The sequence below is a fragment of the Ranitomeya imitator genome, chromosome 5, assembly GCF_032444005.1.
Source record: "Ranitomeya imitator isolate aRanImi1 chromosome 5, aRanImi1.pri, whole genome shotgun sequence".
Classification (NCBI taxonomy): domain Eukaryota; kingdom Metazoa; phylum Chordata; class Amphibia; order Anura; family Dendrobatidae; genus Ranitomeya; species Ranitomeya imitator.
This window is the reverse complement of record NC_091286.1, coordinates 329,810,880-329,835,684: the sequence shown is the minus strand read 5'-3', so window position 1 is coordinate 329,835,684 and position 24,805 is coordinate 329,810,880. Positions and strand designations below refer to the sequence as shown.

General features: G+C 42.8%; 1 protein-coding gene across 3 annotated transcripts in view; it reads right to left on the bottom strand.

The window, feature by feature from the left end:
- Window positions 1–24,805, bottom strand: part of MAP3K7 (mitogen-activated protein kinase kinase kinase 7) — a 111,700-nt gene that overhangs the window by 27,198 nt on the left and 59,697 nt on the right. For all 3 annotated transcript variants that reach the window (XM_069726355.1, XM_069726353.1, XM_069726354.1), the window contains exons 6-11: window positions 21,855–21,979; window positions 17,491–17,619; window positions 14,879–15,009; window positions 13,686–13,767; window positions 9,942–10,069; window positions 7,316–7,475 (exon numbers count right to left, since the gene is read on the bottom strand). In XM_069726355.1, the coding sequence (XP_069582456.1) occupies window positions 7,316–7,475; window positions 9,942–10,069; window positions 13,686–13,767; window positions 14,879–15,009; window positions 17,491–17,619; window positions 21,855–21,979 (755 nt within the window). The remainder of the gene's footprint in view (window positions 1–7,315; window positions 7,476–9,941; window positions 10,070–13,685; window positions 13,768–14,878; window positions 15,010–17,490; window positions 17,620–21,854; window positions 21,980–24,805) is intronic.

The window sequence follows — 24,805 nt, the reverse complement described above, 5'->3', positions numbered from 1 at the left end:
TCACATGTGGAGGTAAACCACTGTTTGGGCACATGGTAAGGCTCGGAAGGGAAGGAGCGCCATTTGACTTTTTGAATGAAAAATTATTTCCATCGTTAGCGGACACCATGTCGCGTTTGGATAGCTCCTGTGTGCCTAAACATTGGCGCTCCCCCACAAGTGACCCCATTTTGGAAACTAGACCCCCCAAGGAACTAATTTAGATGCCTAGTGAGCACTTTAAACCCTCAGGTGCTTCACAAATTGATCTGTAAAAATGAAAAAGTAATTTTTTTTCACAAAAAAATTCTTTTCGCCTCAATTTTTTCATTTTCACATGGGCAGTAGGATAAAATGGATCATAAAATTTGTTGGGCAATTTCTCCCGAGTACGCCGATACCTCATATGTGGGGGTAAACCACTGTTTGGGCACTCGGCAGGGCTCGGAAGAGAAGGCGCGCCATTTGACTTTTTGAATGGAAAATTAGCTCCAATTGTTAGCGGACACCATGTCGCGTTTGGAGAGCCCCTGTGTGCCTAAACATTGGAGCTCCCGCACAAGTGACCCCATTTTGGAAACTAGACCCCCCAGGGAACTTATCTAGATGCATATTGAGCACTTTAAACCCCCAGGTGCTTCACAGAAGTTTATAACGCAGAGCCATGAAAATAAAAAATAATTTTTCTTTCCTCAAAAATGATTTTTTAGCCTGGAATTTCCTATTTTGCCAAGGATAATAGGAGAAATTGGACCCCAAATATTGTTGTCCAGTTTGTCCTGAGTACGCTGATACCCCATATGTGGGGGTAAACCACTGTTTGGGCGCACGGCAGGGCTCGGAAGGGATGGCACGCCATTTGGCTTTTTAAATGGAAAATTAGCTCCAATCATTAGCGGACACCATGTCACGTTTGGAGAGCCCCTGTGTGCCTAAACATTGGAGATCCCCCAGAAATGACACCATTTTAGAAACTAGACCCCCAAAGGAACTAATCTAGATGTGTGGTGAGGACTTTGAACCCCCAAGTGCTTCACAGAAGTTTATAACGCAGAGCCATGAAAATAAAAAAAAAAATTATTTTCTCAAAAATGATCTTTTAGCCTGCAATTTTTTATTTTCCCAAGGGTAACAGGAGAAATTTGACCCCAAAAGTTGTTGTCCAGTTTCTCCTGAGTACGCTGATACCCCATATGTGGGGGTAAATCACTGTTTGGGCACATGCCGGGGCTCGGAAGTGAAGTAGTGACGTTTTGAAATGCAGACTTTGATGGAATGCTCTGTGGGCGTCACGTTGCGTTTGCAGAGCCCCTGATGTGGCTTAACAGTAGAAACCCCCCACAAGTGACCCCATTTTGGAAACTAGACCCCCAAAGGAACTTATCTAGATGTGTGGTGAGCACTTTGAACCCCCAAGTGCTTCACAGACGTTTACAACGCAGAGCCGTGAAAATAAAAAATCATTTTTCTTTCCTCAAAAATTATGTTTTAGCAAGCATTTTTTTAGATTCACAAGGGTAACAGGAGAAATTGGACCCCAGTAATTGTTGCGCAGTTTGTCCTGAGTATGCTGGTACCCCATATGTGGGGGTAAACCACTGTTTGGGCACACGTCAGGGCTCAGAAGTGAGGGAGCACCATTTGACTTTTTGAATACGAGATTGGCTGGACTCAATGGTGGCGCCATGTTGCGTTTGGAGACCCCTGATGTGCCTAAACAGTGGTAACCCCTCAATTCTAACTCCAACACTAACCCCAACACACCCCTAACCCTAATCCCAACTGTAGCCATAATCCTAATCACAACCCTAACCCCAACACACCCCTAACCACAACACTAACCCCAACACACCCCTAACCCTAACCACAACCCTAATTCCAACCCTAACCCTAAGGCTATGTGCCCACGTTGCGGATTCGTGTGAGATATTTCCGCACCATTTTTGAAAAATCTGCGGGTAAAAGGCACTGTGTTTTACCTGCGGATTTTCCGCGGATTTCCAGTGTTTTTTGTGCGGATTTCACCTGCGGATTCCTATTGAGGAACAGGTGTAAAACGCTGCGGAATCCGCACAAAGAATTGACATGCTGCGGAAAATACAACGCAGCGTTCCCGCGCGGTATTTTCCGCACCATGGGCACAGCGGATTTGGTTTTTCATATGTTTACATGGTACTGTAAACCTGATGGAACACTGCTGCGAATCCGCAGCCAAATCAGCACCGTGTGCACATAGCCTAATTCTAAAGGTATGTGCACACGCTGCGGAAAACGCTGCGGATCCGCAGCAGTTTCCCATGAGTGTACAGTTCAATGTAAACCTATGGGAAACAAAAATCGCTGTACACATGCTGCGGAAAAACTGCACGGAAACGCAGCGGTTTACATTCCGCAGCATGTCACTTCTTTGTGCGGATTCCGCAGCGGTTTTACAACTGCTCCAATAGAAAATCGCAATTGTAAAACCGCAGTGAAATGCGCAGAAAAAAACGCGGTAAATCCGCCATAAATCCGCAGCGGTTTAGCACTGTGGATTTATCAAATCCGCAGCGGAAAAATCCGCAGAGGACCAGAATACGTGTGCACATTCCTAACCCTAACCCTAACCCTAGCCCTAACCCTACCCCTAACCCTAACCCTACCCCTACCCCTAACCCTACCCCTATTCTAACATTAGTGGAAAAAAAAAAATTTCTTTATTTTTTTATTGTCCCTACCTATGGGGGTGACAAAGGGGGGGGGTCATTTATTATTTTTTTTATTTTGATCACTGAGATAGATTATATCTCAGTGATCAAAATGCACTTTGGAACGAATCTGCCGGCCGGCAGATTCGGCGGGCGCACTGCGCATGCGCCCGCCATTTTGGAAGATGGCGGCGCCCGGGAGAAGACGGACGGGACCACGGCTGGATCGGTAAGTATGATAGGGTGGGGGGGGGACCACGGGGGGGGGGGGGATCGGAGCACGGGGGGGGAATCGGAGCGCGGGAGGGGTGGAACGGAGCGCGGGGGCGTGGAACGGAGCACGGGGGGGCTGGAATGGAGCACGGGGGTGGAACGGAGCACGGGGGGGGTGGATCGGAGTGCAGGGGGGGTGATTGGAGCACGGGGGGGTGATTGGAGCACGGGGGGAGCGGACACGAGCACGGGGGGGAGCGGAGCACTGGACGGAGGGGAGCCGGAGCAGTGTACCGGCCAGATCGGGGGGGTGGGGGGGCGATCGGAGGGGTGGGGTGGGGGCACACTAGTATTTCCAGCCATGGCCGATGATATTGCAGCATCGGCCATGGCTGGATTGTAATATTTCACCCGTTATAATGGGTGAAATATTACAAATCGCTCTGATTGGCAGTTTCACTTTCAACAGCCAATCAGAGCGATCGTAGCCACGAGGGGGTGAAGCCACCCCCCCTGGGCTAAACTACCACTCCCCCTGTCCCTGCAGATCGGGTGAAATGGAAGTTAACCCTTTCACCCGGTCTGCAGGGACGCGATCTTTCCATGACGCCGCATAGGCGTCATGGGTCGGATTGGCACCGACTTTCATGACGCCTACGTGGCGTCAAAGGTCGGGAAGGGGTTAATGGAAAATACGTGATAAAAACAGGCTAAAATAGACATGACCAGAGAGCTGACAGGTTCTCTCCATGGAGAAAGGAAGAGCATCACATGGATCAGAATAGCAGCCTTATGTCAAAATCACAGACGTGTATGGATTGGATTGCTGTGAACATGCATTAACCCCTTAGTGACCGAGCCAAATTTTTGAAATCTGACCAGTGTCACTTTATGTGGTAATAACTCTGCAACGCTTCAACAAATCCCAGTGATTTTGAGATTGTTTTTTCGTGACACATTATACTTTATGATAATGGTAAATTTAGTTCAACATTTTTTGTGTTTATTTATAAAAAATATAAAAAATTTGAGAAAAATTTTAAAAAATTAGCAATTTTCTAAATTTGAATGATTATCCCTTTAATCCAGATAGTCATACAACAGCAAACCATTAATAAATAACATTCCCCACATGTCTGCTTTACATCAGCACCATTTGTAAAATGTTATTTTATTTTGTTAGCATTTTAGGAGGTTTAAAAATGTAGCAGCAATTTTTCATTTTTTCAAAGAAATTTACCACATTTATTTTTTTAGGGACTTATCCATGTTTAAAGTGACTTTAGGGGTCCCATATATTGGGAAACCCCCAAACGTGATACCATTTTAAAAACAGCACCCCTAAACATATTGAAAACTGCTGTCAGGTAGTTTATTAACCCTTCAGGTGCTTTACAGGAATTATTGCAAAATGGCATGACAGAAATGAAAATGTGTATTTTTACCACCTAAATGTTGCTAACTTCTAAACAGGTTACTATAGCCGGCAGACTCTAAGGCCGCTATTTGGTCATGAATTGCCATCGCAAACATCAGTAAAACAAAATCATGATCTGAGGGCACCAATTGGGATAAAGAAGAAGCCCCCACACTCTGTTAACCATTTATAATGATGTAGTCACTATTGACAGCAGCATCTAAGGGGTTAAACAGATTTAGGGTATGTTCACACGTTCAGGATTTCCATCCTTTTTTTTTCCTGACTGTTTTTTAAAAAACTGCAGCTCTTGGCAGAAAACGCAGGTCCTTTTTTTGGTCCTTTTTTGGTCCGTTTTTGATGCGTTTTTTGATGCGTTTTTTTGATGCAGTTTTCTAGCCAGAGTCTGTGTGTTTTCTAGGAATTTTTTTAGGGTTAAAATGGCTGAAAATACCCTACCCCTAACCCTACCCCTACCCCTACCCCTACCCCTACCCTACCCCTACCCCTAACCCTAACCCTAACCCTACCCCTACCCCTACCCCTAACCCTACCCCTAACCCTAACCCTAACCCTACCCCTAACCCTACCCCTACCCCTATTCTAACCTTAGTGAAAAAAAAAAAAAAAAAAATTCTTTATTTTTTTTATTGTCCCTACCTATGGGGGTGACAAAGGGGGGGGGTGTCATTTACTATTTTTTTATTTTGATCACTGAGATAGGTTATATCTCAGTGATCAAAATGCACTTTGGAACGAATCTGCCGGCCGGCAGATTCGGCGGGCGCACTGCGCATGCGCCCGCCATTTTGCAAGATGGCGGCGCCCAGGGAGAAGACGGCCGGACGGACACCGGGACGCCGGGTGAGTATAAGGGGGGGAGATTAGGGCACGGGGGGGGGGCATCAGAGCACTGGGGGGGGGGCATCGGAGCACTGGGGGGGGGCATCGGAGCACGGGGGGGCGGGATCGGAACACGGGGGGGGCAGCCACACTCCGCCCACGCACTTCCGCCCGCTCCCCGCACTTCCTGCTGCAGCGGTTCTGCACATCAAACCGCAGTAAGACCCGCAGATATATTTTTGATCTGCGGGTTTTACTGCGGTTTGGACCTCACAATGGAGGTCTATGGGTGCAGAACCGCTGCGGCTCCGGAAAAAGAATTGACATGCTCCTTCTTTTTTCCGGGAGCTATTCAGCGCGTCTTTTTTTTTACAATTTCCGGACCATGTGCACAGTGTGTCCTGTTTTCCATAGGGTACAGTGTACTGTACCCTGCATGGAAAACAGCTGCGGAACCGCAGCGGCAAAACCGCCGCGGTTCCGCGGTAAAAAACGCACTGTGTGAACATGGCCTTAGAAGGCGCAAATACTGATCGTGGCTGATACAGCAAGTTGTCAGCTATAGTGTACAACCAACAGATGCTGGATTGTCATCTGTATGGGGAGGCTATTCTCTTATATCTCAGGTCAGTTAAAAGACGTATTGGCGGTCATTAAGGGGTTAAACAAGTACATAAGGTTAAATCACTAGTCCTATCCTTATTGTAAGAAATGCTGAAAGTGGCACAGACGAGTTGCAACAGAAGGGTATATTTAGCACTATGTTGCAAAATGCTTTAAAGGCATCAAAAACTAATAAAAGGCTTCTAGAATAAAATTATGGGACCTATTTACATCACGTACATTCTTGCGGAATCTCAGAGCCTGGTTTACGGCATTACACCCTAGAAAACCTTGTCAGCCGCTTCCTATTTTAAGCTTTGCACTGTTGCCATTTTCACCTTTCATTGAACTTTGCAGAATTTATATTATAATATTATGCTGCTATTACGCTCAATGTTTCTCTCGGTGGGTTTATTTTTTATGGCAAATTAATGGCACTTAAGTGATACTTGTTTGCCCTAACAGCTCCTTTGTGTGTTATATCTGCTTTATTTTATTCTTCTGTTATGGGATCTGTGTCTTTTTCATTAGATGTGTGTATGTGCTCCGCTGCACCACCCTCCTGCCAGTGCCAATGGGTATATAACACTTCAAATTGTGAATGATAAAAATTAATAGCTTGGTAAAGTTAACTACAAGTAATAAAATAATAGGCATTAACTCCTTCCCGCTATAGCCAATTTTCATCTTTCTTCCCCCTTCTTGCAAGAGCTAGAACTTTATAATTTTTCTGTTGACCTCACCATATGAAGGCGTGTATTGTTTTTTTTCCTTAGGAGGAGTTGTAGTTTTGAACACCACCATCCAAATGTGGTGAAATGGTGAAGAGTTACATTTGTGCTGTTTCTTATTGCGTTTTATTTTTAAGTCATTCATTGTATGGTTAAAATAACCTGGCAACATAGTACAGCCAACCTGTAGGATTATGGCGATATGATTCAAAGATATTGTATAGGTTATTTTATGTAAGTGGTGTTACTAAATAGCCTTTTTTTTTAAATTTCTTTATGATATAAGTGGAGAACGCCATTTACTTTGCAGGCTCAAGTCCCCTAAATGGACTAAAGGACAATCTGTCCTGCAGTGTATAGAGATAATAAAGTTCTATTTTAATGGCCAGACACACAAAGGCTAAAATGGCAGCTATCGGGGGCCATAACAAGCTTCGAACTGCCTTGACAAACTACCGACACTCCGTGCTTTAATCGTTGGCGGAAAGATAGCAGCCAAAGCGACATGCAGAAGTAGTATTCTTATCTTAAATACAAATGTCCGTGACCAATATCGGCATGTCAATGACTTAACTGCAGATATCAGAGCAAGCACTATGTTGGGAAGGGGTTAAGTGCAAATTAATGAACTGCTAAAAAACAAAATATATATATCCATTTTATGAATATCAGAAACTCAATTTCTCTAATCACTGATCTAAATGAGTGTTACTATATTACGATGGTTTACGCACAACTTCTTCTACCTTATCGCCAACCAATTATGCTGCCAGCAAAGTTAGATGTAGGTTTAAAGGTTCCCTTGGACCGTCAACCATTTTTGGGCTGTCCATACGTTTTACCTGTACTTGCAGAAATCCTTGCTTCCAATTCCGACATATCGGCGCTCATACGCTTGTTCTCTGATGTGCCCAGTATTGATGAGGGCTTCCCTCGCGTATCTGACAGGCTTTCTACGCTGCTACCTCGGGAAGGTGGCAAACTCAAACGGCCTGGTTCGCCCTACAGAAAAAGTAGACAACCGAGGTTTACTAAGCGGTAAGAAAAACAAGAAATAAAGAAACCAGAGACTTTTCCGTTACCTTCACTGCTGTTTGTAACACAATACGTGCATAAATAGGATTCCTAATTTACTTTGGCCCCAATTAATCATTTATATTTTTGTTAAGTTACTTTTTAATTGTATTCAGGCAACGGCTAACCTCTATTGAGCCAAAAGTCATCAAAAAGACACATTCTGTTCTTGGATTTGGTGCAAAGTTGGGAAAAAAAAATGTTTCGGTCATCATTAACGCATTTTTTGCAAAATGATGCGAAAAGATGCAACTGTTGAAAACTACACTGGAGAGAGGGGGTGGCACTGAAGTAGAGTTGCGTCAAATTTAGCGTATTTTTAAACCGACAATTGATAATTCATGCGAACAAAACCAATAATACTCAATGTGGAAAACATAACAAAAAAAGATGGACGCATATAAAACAGACAAAAAAAAAAAAAAAAAGGAAAGGCAGTAATTAGGTGCCAAAAAAAAAGCACAAAACTAGACAAAAAACAGGCGAAAGGGCGAATAGGGGCCCTTGTGCCCCAATTTACAACCATGAACTAGAGAGCTCTGCTTCCAGCCAGTCAATGGAAAGAGAAGCAGGGGCTGGAAACCTATACTGATAATTTCAGATCACACAGAAGCATGGCTTAGGTGTCCGGATGCAAGCTACATTGGCTCTGACAGTAAGTATACACTGTGTGTAGAATTATTAGGCAAGTTGTATGTTGATCACATGATACTTTTTATACATGTTGTCCTACTCCAAGCTGTTCAGGCTTGAGAGCCAACTACCAATTAAGTAAATCAGGTGATGTGCATCTCTGTAATGAGGAGTGTTGTCTAATGACATCAAACCCTATATAAGGTGTGTTTAATTATTAGGCAACTTCCTTTGGCAAGATGGGTCAGAAGAGAGACTTGACGGGCTCTGAAAAGTCCAAAATTGTGAGATGTCTTGCAGAGGGATGCAGCAGTCTTGAAATTGCCAAACTTTTGAAGCGTGATCACCGAACAATCAAGTGTTTCATGGCAAATAGCCAACAGGGTCGCAAGAAGCATGTTGGGCAAAAAAGGCGCAAAATAACTGCCCATGAATTGAGGAAAATCAAGCGTGAAGATGCCAAGATGCCATTTGCCACCAGTTTTGCCATATTTCAGAGCTGCAACGTTACTGGAGTAACAAAAAGCACAAGGTGTGCGATACTCAGGGACATGGCCAAGGTAAGGAAGGCTGAAAAACGACCACCTTTGAATAAGAAACATAAGATAAAACGTCAAGACTGGGCCAAGAAATATCTTAAGACTGACTTTTCAAAGGTTTTATGGACTGATGAAATGAGAATGACTCTTGATGGGCCAGATGGATGGGCCAGAGGCTGGGTCAGTAAAGGACAGAGAGCTCCACTCTGACTCAGACGCCAGCAAGGTGGTGGTGGGGTACTGGTATGGGGTCGTATCATCAAAGATGAACTTGTGGGACCTTTTCGGGTTGAGGAAGGAGTGAAGCTCAACTCCCAGACCTACTGCCAGTTTCTGGAAGACAACTTCTTCAAGCAGTGGTACAGGAAGAAGTCTGTATTGTTCAAGAAAAACATGATTTTCATGCAGGACAATGCTCCATCATATGCCTCCAATTACTCCACAGTGTGGCTGGCCAGTAAAGGTCTCAAAGAAGAAAAAATAGTTACATGGCCCCCTTGCTCACCTTATCGGATGGAACCCCATAGAGAACCTGTGGTCCCTCATAAAATGTGAGATCTACAGGGAAGGAAAACAGTACACCTCTCGGAACAGTGTCTGGGAGGCTGTGGTGGCTGCTGCACGCGATGTTGATTGTAAACAGATCAAGCAACTGTCAGAATCTATGGATGGAAGGCTGTTCGTGTCATCTTAAAGAAAGGTGGATATATTGGTCACTAATTTATTGGGGTTTTGTTTTTACATGTCAGAAATGTCTATTTCTAAATTTTGTGCAGTTATATTGGTTTACCTGATGAAAATAAACAAGTGAGATGGGAATATAATTGGTTTTTATTACGTTGCCTAATAATTCTGCACAGTAATAGTTACAGTACCTGCACAAACAGATATCCTCCTAAGATAGCCAAATCTAAAAAAAAAACCCACTCCAACCTCCAAAAATATTAAGCTTTGATATTTATGAGTCTTTTGGGTTGATTGAGAACAGTTGTTGATCAATAATAAAAATCATCATCTAAAATACAACTTGCCTAATAATTCTGCACACAGTGTACAGCTTGGAAATTGTGAGGACTTTACAGAAAATAGGAAAGTTTCAGAACTTTACATACAAAGTTACTTACAAAAGGTTTGTTTTTTACCCACATAAAACCTAGACCATCCCACTAAAACATTTTAGTGTCCAAGTCCAAAAACACATTAGTGTGTCACAATTACTTACACCCTGCTTGGACTGGTTTTTCAAATGTGCCAATTTGGACTCTATTCGTTTAATGGTATCGTCAGCGCTGGCTTGGATGTCGTCACTCTTATTGCTGGTATTTGTAGAGGTGATATCAATGCAAGATCCTGTATGGAAAAAAAAACAACCAAAACATTGAAGTCATATTTGGCTGTAACAGTTGATATTTATCACGAAAAAGCAAAATCTTTAAGTAATGAGATCTTATTTTTAATAATGATACCTCCAATCAACAATTGACAGCACAGTACAAATAACTGTCCAGTAGCCTCCACCAAGAACGGCTGCTCAGCTCTTACTCATTTTAATAGGAGCTGAGCCAGCTAACTCAGGGGCTCAGTGTTGGACACCAACCGATATGATACTGATGATCTCACCTTAGAATATCCCATATATGAGAAGCCTGCACAATCCCCTTAAAGGAGCACTCCCATCAAAGCTTTTATCCTTTTAATATATTGCAATCATCATATCATTTTACCTTTCCACCCAGTATCAGGCAATCCTTGTGGAGTTCTAATTGCCGCCAAACATGTTCCAGTCCCCACCGCAACATGTCAGTCTAGCACCTAGGGGACTTGAACATTTTACTCCAGCACCCCAAGGCAAATTCGAGTAATGAGCACTTGCACTCATCACTATTTGTGCCCAGAAATTCTTCTCTCTGCTTTATTTAGAAAAGGGAAGTTTCTGGTCCCTGCATAAATCATTACCCTCTTCAACTTCTGACCCAACTGCTTTTATCCTCCCCGTACAGGGAAAATTGACCTTCTGTTTCTACATAGAGCTTAGAAGCATTCAGCTAGTCAGTTTATAATCAAGTGATGTCCCAGACCTAATGGAAAACAGAATAATTAGCTGGGTAGAAGGGCAAAATGAGCAATTGTAAGTACACTGTGCCATTAGTGATGAGTCAACGTGCTCAAATAACGTGTTGTCCGAGCATGCTCAGGTGTTCTCCAAGTATCTTGGGCGTGCTCAAATAACATGTTCAAGTCCTTGCGGCTGTCAAGACACATGCAGCGATTGCTTGTTTGTTAGGCAATCCAAGAATTGTTGCAGCTAACCACTGCAAATCATGCAGCCTCAGGGGCTCGAACATATTATTCCAGCACGCCCAAGATACTCCGAGAACACCCGAGCATGCTCTGACAACACGTTATTTGAGCACGTTCACTCATCACTAAGTGTTATATAATATGATGATTATTAAGAGGATACAAATTTTGATGAGCGTTTATTTAAATTTGCAGACTGTGTGATGACAATAAGTGCTACCCAACATTTCCGAAAAAAAAAAAAAACAACCATGAGAGTTTACAAGCTGTTCATACTGCTTATTAAACAGGCTAAAAACCGTCTCACATTAAAGAGAGCCGGTCAACTTCTTCATGCTGCGCAATGCTTTATTCCACTTTTAGTGAGTCTCAAGGAACTTAACATTTGCTGCTGGTCCCCCAGTATACCCAATTGCTTGGGTGGTCTAGGGTCCTAGCTGTGGGATAACGCTAATGTTTTTTTTTTTTTAGTTTTAATTGGGGACAATTTCTTCCATCTCCTATCCATTGCTCTCAGTCTTGGAACTGGAGTGGGAGGAAGCAGATGCTTGCAGGAAAACAAAGAAGATAAAGGCACCGGATTCATCAAAATGTTTATAAAATGCCTTCAAAAAGTTGCAATGTGCAATATTTTGCATGTAATGGGAAGAGAAAGCTGCAAGGGAAAAATTGTGCGCACTCATAATACCAATAAAGTTTATTGAAACTTATACCAGAAATAGGACAAACTTAAAATCAATTAAAAACAATGTAATATTATGGGGGTGGATATAATGATCCCAGAAATATTACCCCTTCATCAGGCATGTGCAGATGCAGCAGAAAGATCGCCCTGGCTAGACAATCCAAAAGGAAATCTGCATATCTCAAGGATTCTTGTATGAGGCCCACACAAGGGGTTAAGGATAGTTATTTGAACCAGTAATATACATATGCAGAAATATATAGTAAATATTAATTGATATATAAAGAATGGTAAACAAGAATAAATAATAAAAGGAAACAAAGAGAAAGTCTGATAAGTAAATTAATACCGGGGAGAAAGGTAATGCCTGAAGCTGAAGATCCCCACGTGTATTCCTGCTATCTAGCAGCTTCGTCAGGGGTCATATTTTTTCTGGGGCAATGTTTTTAACCCCTTCACAACCAGAGGTATTTTCATTTTTGCTTTTTTGTCATTTGCTCCCCCTCTTCCCAGGGCCATAACTTTTTTTATTTTTCGGTTAATATGGCCATGTGAGGGCTTTTTTTTTGTTGGGACAAGTTGTACTTTTGAAAGACACCATTGGTTTTTAACATGTCGTGTACTGGAAATCGGGAAGAAAATCCAAGTGTGGTGAAATTGCAAAAAAAGTGCAAATCCACAGTTTTATTTTTTTTTTTTACCATGTTCACTAAATGCTATAACTGACCTGCCATTATGATTCTCCAGGTCATTACGAGTTCATAGACACCAAACATGCCTAGGTTCTTTTTTCATTTAAGCGGTGAAAAAAAAAGTTTGGTAAATAAAAAATGGCGCGATTTTCTGAGACCTGACGCATTTATTGATACCACTTTGGTGTAGATACGATCTTTTGATCGCCCGTTATTGCATTTTATTGCAATGTAGCGGCGACCAAAAAAACTTGACGTTTTGAATTTTCTTTTTTCTCGTTGCACCGTTTAGCGATTGGGTTAATTATTTTTTATATTGATAGATCGGGCGATTGCAAATTTGTATATTTGATTTTTTTTATTGTTTTATTTTGAATGGGGCAAATGGGGAGTGATTTGAACTTTTATATTTTTAAAATATTTTTTAAAAAAACTTTTATTTTTACTTTTTGCATGCTTTAATAGTCTCCATTTCAGACTAGAAGCTGCAGTACTTTGATCGCCTCTGCTGCACACACGTGATGATTAGATCGCCTGGGTGTAGCAGAAATGTTCACTTGCTATGATCGCCGACCATTGGGCAGCACTCATAGCAATCTGGCAATGATGACCACCGAAATATCGGTGACCCGCGATCATGTGTTGGGGGTCATCGATAGGTGGGATTTACAACGTGCTTCCGGTAATTAGTTAATGATTCCACCCACAGCTGTGGCGGGCACATGTCAGCTGTATATATCAGCTGACATGTGCCCAGAGAGGTACGGGCTCAGCACCGGACCCTGCACTAAACAGGGGGAGTCAGACATCGGGGTAGCTTTACGCCCGATGTCAGAAAGGGGTTAAGAAACACCAGTTTTTGGCAGGTCCACTAAAATGGGTGGAGTTAGAGAGGAACCAGGGTGCGGAAAAACCCGCCCATCAAATTCACCAATAGTAATGGCATTCCTTTTATGCCAGTTTGGTACATTGTAATCCAAACAACCCTTTATTAAAACTAGTGAGAACACCGATAGTCTTAATAAATTGGGCTCAAACTTTAAATTATTTTTTTTTATCCATTAGCTTTCACCTTGAAACATTAGTGTTTCTTTATTTTAGAACTTTTGTGTTCCTTAAAAATGTCTGAACAGCCTTGGTGGAGTTAAAGCTCTTTCTACAATCCAGCACATATTTGCAGTCATATCATCCATCAATATCTAGAGAATTGTCTTTGTTTTGTAAGAAATCATCTCGCAATATGCACTCACTTGCAGCATGGCCATACCTGAAGGAAGCAGTTACTAACCTGTACTCGTGGCAGAATTGCTTTGTCCCCCATCAGAGTACTGGCATGGATACTGTAAAGATTCATCTGCTCCAGGAAAATACTGCAGAAAAATTTCAAGTGATGAAATAGCACTCATAACACTGATGATAGATCAAGAAACGGGATTCTGAGCAGACTTAATTCATGCCGATGGATCACCTCATTTTCATTAATACATGTTAACCCCTTCACCCCAAGCCTTTTTCACCTTCCTAAGCCAAATTTGACAATTCTGACCAGCGTCACTTTATGTGGCAATAGCTCAGGAACAAGTCAATGAATCCCACTGATTCGGAGACTGTTTTCTCATGACGGTAAAATTTGTTCAATGTGATTAGCATTTATTTGTGGGTGGAGGGGGGTAACGGAAATTTGGCAAAAATTTAGAAAATTTGGCAATTTTCAAACTTAAATTTTATGCCTTTAAACAGGTTGTCCACTATAAGTGTAGTGGGCAGCTTGATTTAAACCTTGGAAATAAGTGTTTCTTCAAATACCCTGCGTTTCCAACTATGCCTGTGAGCGGCACCATCACTGTTCGCTCATCCCAATCACGTGAACCCCCGCTACAGCTGCCTCTGATGTCTGGTGATGTGATGTCAACTTCCAGATTTGGAAGCTGACCAGGTATCTCCGCGGCGGGACCCAATCTACCTGAGTGACCAGTACAAAGATCAAAAGGGAAGAGGCGCCATACTGGAGTCCAGATTTTGAAGAAACCATGTCACATTGGCAGAGGCCCTGAGGTGCGGCAACAGCAGAACCCCACCATAACGTGACCTCATTTTACAAACTACACTTCTCAAGGAATTCATCTAAGGGTGCAGTGATCATACCACAGGTCTCACAGAATTTTATACCATTGGGTAGTGAAGAAAAAAATAATTTACCACCAGGAGCAATCTGTTCGTATATTTTTTTGTGTGGACACACACTGAAGCCGCTTTTACATGTGCTATTTCAATGCGGTTTTTGAAGCCAAAACAAATTCACTCCAAATTTTACCTTCACAAAAAAATTCAATAATACGGCAAATTGGAAAAGCCTTCAAAAATTGAGCTTTGTTCACGTTCACCCTAGATTTGGCCAAGTGACCAGTGTATAGGACACCACAAACACATTAAGGGACTGTAACAGCAATTTACAAGATGAAAAGAAAAGAAACACCTTGCCTGCATAAGATGTGTCATTATCTTGACAATCTCTTCCATTGAAGGTCGTTGAGGTGGATCTTTTGACCAGCAGTGGGTCATTAAGCTTTCAATAGGCTTAGGTAAATTTTTAATTAGAGGAGGCCGAGTACCTGGGAATTCATAAGAGAAGGCAAATAAGTAAATGGATTAAACAACTAGCTTCACCATACTAAGAAAACAGAAAGTAGTTTCATTTTCAGCAAAGCAAATTGAACAAACTTGTAACAACAACAACAAAAAAAATGAACAAAACCATAGGGAGCACGACAAAGAAAGGAATTGCTACAAGTTCTTATGTTAAAAAGTACATTTACGGATTATTTCTTAAGTGTTAATTTGTTAGTGACATTATTAGAGCTTTATATCTTAATTAGGGTACACAAAAGGAAAATAGAAAAACCAACTAAAATTAAAAGGTATGGTCATGATATTAGGTTTAATTTAGCTTTAGTTAGTCGGGGAGTATGAAAATAATAAAGTTTACAATTCATTTGCTTTTGCTATCTGGTGTGGTTCTAGCTTTTATCTTTCATAATGCACAGCTGCTTCTATGGACCTTGGCCATTTTAGTGCCTGCGCAAACCCTGGTGAAGAGTGGGCAGCAGTCACATTCCAGGAGAGAGGTTAACTTAATATCCCAGTCACCTCTCTCCAGCCCATTGATTTCTAAATGACAGTCATCTGCTCACCTCTCAGCTCCTGAGAACTTCTATAATAAATCTTGCAAAATTACCAGACCCAGCATTGGCTTCTCCCAGATCATGCCTCCTAATTACAACACTCACTGTCTAAAGGTACCTTCACACATAACGATATCGTTAACGATATCGTTGCTTTTTGTGACGTAGCAACAATATCGTTAAGGAAATCGTTCTGGGTGACAGCGACCAACGATCAGGCCCCTGCTGGGAGATCGTTGGTCGCTGAGGAAAGTCCAGAACTTTATTTGGTCGCTGGACTCCCTGCAGACATCGCTGGATCGGCGTGTGTGACACCGATCCAGCGATGTCTTCACTGGTAACCAGGGTAAACATCGGGTTACTGAGCGCAGGGCCGCGCTTAGTAACCCGATGTTTACCCTGGTTACCAGCGTAAAAGTAAAAAAAACAAACAGTACATACTTACCTACCGCTGTCTGTCCCCGGCGCTCTGCTTCTCTGCACTCCTCCTGCACTGGCTGTGAGCGTCGGTCAGCCGGAAAGCAGAGCGGTGACGTCACCGCTCTGCTTTCCGGCCGCTGTGCTCACAGTGAGTGCAGAGGAGTGCAGAGAAGCAGAGCGCCGGAGACAGACAGCGGTAGGTAAGTATGTACTGTTTTTTTTTTTTTACTTTTACGCTGGTAACCAGGGTAAACATCGGGTTACTAAGCGCGGCCCTGCGCTTAGTAACCCGATGTTTACCCTGGTTACCCGGGGACCTCGGGATCGTTGGTCGCTGGAGAGCTGTCTGTGTGACAGCTCTCCAGCGACCAAACAGCGACGCTGCAGCGATCGACATCGTTGTCGGTATCGCTGCAGCGTCGCTGAGTGTGAAGGTACCTTAATGCAATGTTCTTGTTCAAGTGCCCTGTTATCTCAGTACGCAAATACAGCAAAACCATTGTAGACTCAGAATAAAACACTGAAAGCTAGCGGCGTGTGTTACAGCAGAACTTGTGCTGAGCTTTACTACATTTACTTTACTACTATTAATACTACAGTTCTGTTACTCACCAGAACTGTCACTCCAAGGAGGTGGAGAGCCCAGCCTGCCAGAAACGAGAACTAAAAGCTCTGTGCTGCTCAAGTGACAATTTGAGAATAGCCCCTAAGGGCAAGATTTATAATTGTGATTGTTTTTTTTGTCAAGTTTTAATGCTTTGCACTTTTTTGCCTGCACCATATTGCTCATTCCATTTGTGCTTTATTTCAAGTCTATGGGTCCAATACATCAACAATGGCGTAGTTCACATGGTCATGATGAGGAAATATGCTAGAGTCACACAGTCCTGATTCAAGAAGAGGTGTAGGCCTCTTCATAAATCAGGAGCGTAGGAGTCACGTACACTTGTGTGTGCCTTGCCACAAATCTTACTTCAGTAACATTTGTGGCAGAGCGAATACCACCACTCATCATGAATTTAATGAGTGGCGGTTGCATGCTCTAGTCCGAACATTCGCCATTGAGAGTGGACTTTAGGATTTTCACCCAATGCATCATTTGCATTTTTTTCCTTCCAAAAATTGAAAATATTTTGTTCTAAAAGTACTGCAGTATTGCTCTAGAGTGATTTTTTGTATGCCAGATAATTTGCTACAATTTGAGCCATTGTTTCCAAAGGAGTTATATTTGCACTAAAAAGGATCAAAAGGCAAAAATAAAGATTGTATTTGACTGTGTAAAATGTGTACGCCATTTTGAAAAATTTGGCACAAGAAAGCAGCAATCCCAGCTTGGTATTTTAGGCTCATCTGCACGCTGGTACATAATGAAGTTGGTATATCTTCATCTATCTGTGCAAGACATCCTAATCTTATCTACAATTCGCCTTCAGCATTGGCCCACGATCAGCAATGTAAGACAGTACAATATAGTCAGACGAGAGCCCTCACCATTATGGACAGCCCACATTATACGAAAAGCAGGACCTCCAATTTCATCAAACGGCTTCCGCCTGGTAATTACTTCCCAAAGAATGATGCCCCAGCTAAACACATCACATTTTTCACTGTAGTTGCTACCTGAAAATGCAAAAACATAATTACACATATCTTGTAAACCTAATAGATAATGTACATTTTTTTTTAATGAAAAACATACCACATTAAAGAAGTGGTCCACTACTTTTTCAATGATGACCTAGCCTTAGGATAGGTCATCAATGTCTGATCGGCTAGGGTGAGACACCAGGCACCCCCGCCGATCAGTTGTTAACCTTTTAAGTCTCTGTATATACTAGAGTTCAAGCCCAAAATGTATAGTGACGAAATGACTATTTCTATCAAATCTAAAATAAAATAATGCGTCTCATTCAGTAATGTTAATTCAAACAGGATTCCCAGAAGTTTTAGGCTTGGTACCCCACAATGAGCATTTGATGAGTTTGATTTTCTGTACCTATTAGGTAAATTAGTTTGCTTGCATTTCTTCATTGTTTGAGTGCATTTTTTTCTTACTTGCATTTTCAACACAGTTTTTTGTCTCTTTTGGGAATGTTTTCTTTTTTATACTAACTAGTCACAAAACTTTATTGTTACAGTTGTGAGGAACACATGCGTTTAGAGTGTTTCCACAGCAGAAATGCACTAAATACGCATATGGTTTTTTTTCACCTGTGGATTTGCCATATCTGATGCAATTCTATGTGAAAATCTGCACATAAACTCAGCATACTCACAAGAGAAATTGACATGTTATGTATTTCAAAACACGCACCGCAGTTCAGCTTATACACAGTGGCCATGAGATTTCTATAAATCTATTTTGCTGGAACTGTAAAGAGCTGCATTTTTTGCCCAGTGAAACTACACAGCGTTAAGGAAAGGGGTTAAAAAAAAAAAAAAGCAAAGTAACTTTCTGATTGGTGAGTGTTCCATCTCAATTTTATTTAACTTTTCTCTCTGTCACAAAATGGCATGGCAGGTCGAATGACAGACTTCGGCTCCATTCAATTTCAATGAGGCTACTGGAAGAGTAAGGCGTAGCGCTATGCAGCCTCATAGGGAATGAAGAGAGTGGCGCTTACTGGCGCTTCATGCTAATGGGATAAAAGCTCCTCATTCTGCCGATAGGTGGGTCCAAGTTATAACCTATGCTACAGATTGGAACATATTTGATTTAGCCCCTTTAACCCCTTAAAACCCAAGGGTGGTTTGCATGTTAATGACCAGGCCAATTTTTACAATTCTGACCACTGTCCATTTATGAGGTTATAACTCTGGAACGCTTCAAAAGGATTCTGATGATTCTGACAATGTTTTCTCGTGACATATTGTACTTCATGACAGTGGTAAAATTTATTAGATATTACCTGCGTTTATTTGTGAAAAATGGAAATTTGGCAAAAATTTTGAAAATTTCGCAATTTTCCAACTTTGAATTTTCATGCCCTTAAATCACAGAGATCTGTCACACAAAATACTCAATAAGTAACTTTCCCACATGTCTACTTTACATCAGCACCATTTTGGAACCAAATTTTTTTTTCTTAGGGAGTTAAGGGTTAAAAAGCAATCAGCAATTTCTCATTTTTAGTCACTTTGAGGGGTCTATATGATAGAAAATACCAAAAAGGGACACCCTTCTAAAACCTGCACCCCTCAAGGTGATCAAAACCACAGTTTTGTTAAGTTTATTAACCCTTCAGGTGCTTCACAGGAATTTTTGGAATGTTTTAAAAAAAATGAACATTTAACTTTTTTTTCACAAAAATTACTTCAGATCCAATTTGTTTTATTTTACCAAGGGTAATAGGAGAAATTGGACCCAAAATATTGTTGTGCAATTTGTCCTGAGTACGCTGATACTTCATATGTGGGGGTAAACCACTGTTTGGGCGCATGGCAGAGCTCAGAAGAGAAGGAGTGCCGTTTGACTTTTTCAATGCAGAATTGGATGGAAATGAGATCAGATGCCATGTCGCATTTGGAGAGCCCCAGATGTGCCTAAACAGTGGAAACCCCCCAATTCTAACTCCAACCCTAACCACACCCCTAACCCTAATCCCAACCCACCCCTAACCATAATCACAACCCTAACCACACCCCTACCCCTGACACACTCCTAACCAAACCGTAAACGTAATCCAAACTCTAACCCCAACCTGAATGGGAAAATGGAAATAAATACATTTAATTTTTTTATTTTTCCCCAAACTAAGGCGGTGATAAAGGGGAATTTGATTTACTATTTATAGTGGGTTTCTATATTTGGCACCTGTCACACACTAAAAGACGCTTTTTATTGCAAAAAATAGTTTTTGCATCACCACATTTTTGAGAGCTATAATTTTTTCCATATTTTGGTCCACAGAGTCATGTGAGTTCTTATTTTTTGCGGGACGAGTTGACGTTTTTATTGGTACCATTTTCGGGAACATGACATTTTTTGATCGCTTTTTGTTCTGATTTTTGTTAGGCGGGGGGGGCCTTTATACCGTTAAGCATTTGGTAAAATTGATAAAGCAGTTTTATTCTTCGGGTCAGTACGATTATAGCGATACCTCATTTATATCATATTTTTATGTTTGGCGCTTTTATACAATAAAAAATATTTTATATAAAAATTAATTATTTTTGCATCGCTTTATTCTAAGGGCTATAACTTTTTTCTGCTGATGACGCTGTATGGCGGCTAATTTTTTGTGGGTCAAGATGACGTTTTCAATGGTACCATGTTTATTTATATCCGTCTTTTTGTTCGGTGGTATGATGATAAAGCATTGTTTTTTGCCTCGTTTTTTATATTTTTTTATGGTGTTCACTGAAGGGGTTAACTAGTGGGACAGTGTTACAGGTCGGGTTGTTACGGACGCGGCGATAGATATATACACTAGATGGTTGCCCGATTCTAACGCGTCGGGTATTCTAGAATATGCATGTCCACATAGTATATTGCCCAGAGCCACGTAGTATATTGCCCAAAGCCACGTAGTATATTGCCTAAAGCCACGTAGTATATTGCCGAGAGCCACGTAGCATATTGCCCAGTCACGTAGCATATTGCCCAGTCACGTAGCATATTGCCCAGTCACGTAGCATATTGCCCAGTCGCGTAGCATATTGCCCAGTCGCGTAGCATATTGCCCAGTCGCGTAGCATATTGCCCAGTCGCGTAGCATATTGCCCAGTCGCGTAGCATATTGCCCAGTCACGTAGCATATTGCCCAGTCACGTAGCATATTGCCCAGTCACGTAGCATATTGCCCAGTCGCATAAGCAGCATCAATAGTAAAAAGTTGGGGACACACAGGGTTAATAGCAGCGGTTACGGAGTGCATTACCCGCGGCATAACGCGGTTCGTTAACGCCGGCATTAACCCTGTGTGAGCGGTGACGGGAGGGGAGTATGCGGGCGCCAGGCACTGACTACGGGGAGTAAGGAGCGGCCTTTTCTTCCGGACTGTGCCCGTCGCTGATTGGTCGTGGCTGTTTTGCCACGATCAATCATCGACTTGGATTTCCATGACAGACAGAGGCCGCGACCAATGAATATCCGTGACAGACAGACAGAATGACAGACAGAAAGACGGAAGTGATCCTTAGACAATTATATAGTAGATATATATATATTTTTTTTCTTTATTTAGGAATTTTTTTTTTATATAGTGTAATTTTTTTTTTTTTTACTTTGTCCCAAGGTGGGACATCACTGTATAGTGTCAGATTGCTGATTTAACACTTTGCAGACCACTGTGTCAGATCAGCGATCTGACATGCAGTGCTAGAGACATGCGGGCGCCTGCTCTCAGCAGGCACTCAAGCCATCTCTGTGCAGAACCCAGAAGGCCCCTGCAGCCATCTTGGATCCGGGGCCTGCAGGGAGGAGGACGGAAGAGACGCTCAGAACAAAGCAATCACATCCCGTTGTTCTGAGGGTCTCAGGGAATCACGCAGGGAGCCCCCTCCCTGCGCGATGCTTCCTATGCCACCGGAACTATGCAATCATGTTTGATCGCAGTGTTCCGGGGGTTAATGTACCAGAAGCGGTCCTGTGATAATCAGCTGACACCCGGCCGCGCTCCCCCGTGAGCACGGCTGATCGCCTATGACTTATTATCCCGTCCATGGGAATTAAGTCCCAGTTCACATGGACGGGATAATACGTCCAATGGAAGAAAGGGGTTAATGCTAAGATCAGGACAATGCATGAAAGGTGGGGTCTATGCCATGGGGCCTCCCACTTGCTTTGTTTCTGCACTGAAGGTATCAGACACTGTTCACTTGTTAAAGTAATTTGTTCCTTAAGCTTATTTTACCTTCAAAAACTTCAGGAGCCATCCAGGCAGCGCTTCCTTTGTTGTTCGTCATATGAGTCTGAATATCACAGGCTGTACCAAAGTCGCATATCTTCAGAACAGTGCCCCCCGCTACCAGGAGCAGGCTGCAAGGCAAAGGAATTGCACAACCTGTGAGATATATTACACTTCTTCTCTAAAACGAAATAAGCATTGTATAGTTATCAACCATAAGAATAAAAATATAAAACTTTGGATACCACGATGTCAAACTACTTAGCTTGCAAGAAAGGCTTTTTAACGATTCTTGTTGGACATTTTCTATGGACTGTGGACCCATCACAGGGGTCTTTTTTTTATTACGTAAGTGAATATTTGGGGCCTAAGAAAATCAATCTTTCATTTGGTTTCATTTAACATTTTGCATCGCTTGGCTTTTACAGGCGCTTTGCGCATTCAATTTTCACATGGTCGGGGGTCATAAGCGTATGTTCATAAGTGGAGCTTTTCCATGCATTTTTCGAGTGGAAAAAATAATAGGGATTTTTGTGTACTCACGGTAAAATCCTTTTCTCCGAGCCATTCATTGGGGGACACAGACAGTGGATGTAAGCTGCTGCCTCTAGGAGGCTGACACTAAGTGATACAAAGAAAGTTAGCTCCTCCCCTGCAGTAAACACCCTCCTGCTGGCTCTCAGCTAACCAGTTCGGTGCAAAAGCAGTAGGAGATCAATAACAATATATGAGCGTATAGCATGAAAACAAGCACAAGCTAATAATAGGGTGGGAGCTGTGTCCCCCAATGAATGGCTCGGAGAAAAGGATTTTATGGTGAGTACACAAAAATCCCTATTTCTCCTTCGCCTCATTGGGGACACAGACCGTGGGACATCCCAAAGCAGTCCCTGGGTGGGGACAACATCAGATCAGGCCCTGTGTAACCGCTACTACTTGCAAGTGCGCCACCACGGCCTGCAGAGTCCGCCTGCCCAGACCCACATCTGTGGAAGTGGGGGAATTATCGTGCTTCAAGAATGGTTGCGGACTGGACGAATCCGCAAGCCTGCAGGCGTGCTTTGCCGATGCCTGGTGCCTAGAACCCTCGATCGACAGGGAGATAGGCTGACATTTAACACGGAAGTACTCCTGGATGGTGAAAAGAATCCACCAGGCTAACATGGCCAATGAAATGGCTAAACCCTTCCTGTAAACATCAGGAAGCATTCTGCTTGCCGTCAGGAAGCCCAAATAAAGCGCCCAACCTTCGGAAGGACGCAGTCCTCAACACGTACCTACTCAGAGCTCTCACTTTGTCCAGAATATGGGGAACTCATTCCATTTTGTGGACTGGTACCGAAAGAGATGAGGGAAGATCGATGCCCTCATAACAGTGGTAATACAATACCACCTTGGTAACAAGGGACGGGGATGGCCTGAGGACAACCTTGCCTTGAAAGTAATAAAGGAAAAAAGTCTGAAAGAACAGAATAGCTAGCTCCAAAGACTCGTCAGGAGGAGGATATCGCAGAGAAAAAAGGGCAACCTTCCCTGATAGTAAAGTCTGTCCGGATCAAAAGGAGTCTACTGTAAGACTCCCAGGACCATTAAGGTCCCAATGATCTAACGATAGTTCTTCCCTATGTGTGAAAACTCCCTGCGAGAAAGTCCCTACTTGCAGTTTTGTTGCAATAAGGCGGAAAGATACAAGCTGCGCAAACAAAAAACTGACGTGGTCAGTGCGGATCCCCGAGGATCACTGGGGCCCTTTCTGCTTTGGAAAGGCTTTTGGAAGTAGTGGTAAGGGAGTTATGGAAACTGGTGCCACGGAAGAACCAGAGCATGCAGTGCGTTGGCTCTTGGATCACGAGGCCGAACCACAAACTCGAGTACATTGGTGTTCAGTCTGGACGCCATCCGATATACAACTGGAGAGCTCAAGTGAAGGCAGATCTCATGGAAGACTTCCGGGTGAAGTTCCCACTCACTTGAGGCGGAACCCTGACGGCTGAATAGGTTAGCCGCCCAGAGTTATACTCAAAAAGGATATCTGCTGGGCTGGAAATGAGGAACACTTGTCTAAGTTTAGCTGCCAGCCCAGGTGAGAAGGTATCGCAAGTGATATAGACGACTCAGCGTAGTCCTGGAAGAGCGGCTAGACAGTCGACCAAACAGGGCAGGACGACCACGCCTCCAGGGTGCAAGAGGAACATGACAGCCACCATGACCCTTGAGAACACTCTGGGTGCGGTAGCAAGGCCGAAAGACAAGGTTGTGACTTGAAAATGCTTTTCACGAATGGAAAAGCGAAGGAATTTTTGAAGAGGGGTAAGCATCCCGAATGTCGATGGAAGCCAGAAACTCCACCCTTTTCTGTTGAAGTAATGGCTGAGCGGAGGAACTCCATCCGAAGACAGAGGACCTTGTCAAAGGTTGCTAGAAGTTTGAGGTCCAGGATTGGTCTTACTTTTCATTCCCCTTTTTGGAACCAAGATCTAGACTGTCCTGGACAACCCTTCCACTGCTGGTTGGGTCTTTAGGAAACATAAGATCCTTTGTTAGTCTCCCACTCAAAAGATTTGATAGCCGAGTTGTACTGTCTTCATGAAAGGGTTACTGGTGTGAATCAAAGTAGTTAAGGTCTCCAGCCAGGAGACCATTGCTCTAGCAATCCATGCGGCGGCTAAGGAGCGTAGAGCGCTGAACCCAAAGCCACAAGACGTAACAAACCAGATTTGCTATCTGACAGTCGGTGGTATTTTTAATTGATGATATATTGGGGCAGGGATACTGGTAGAAATGCCACAGGAGATTCTACCCGGTTAAAGGGAACCTGTCACCCCGTTTTTTGAGATTGAGCTATAAATACTGTTAAATAGGGCCTGCGCTGTGTGTTCCTATAGTGTATGTAGTGTACCCCGATTCCCCACCTATGCTGAGAAATAACTTACCAAAGTCGCCGTTTTCGCCTGTCA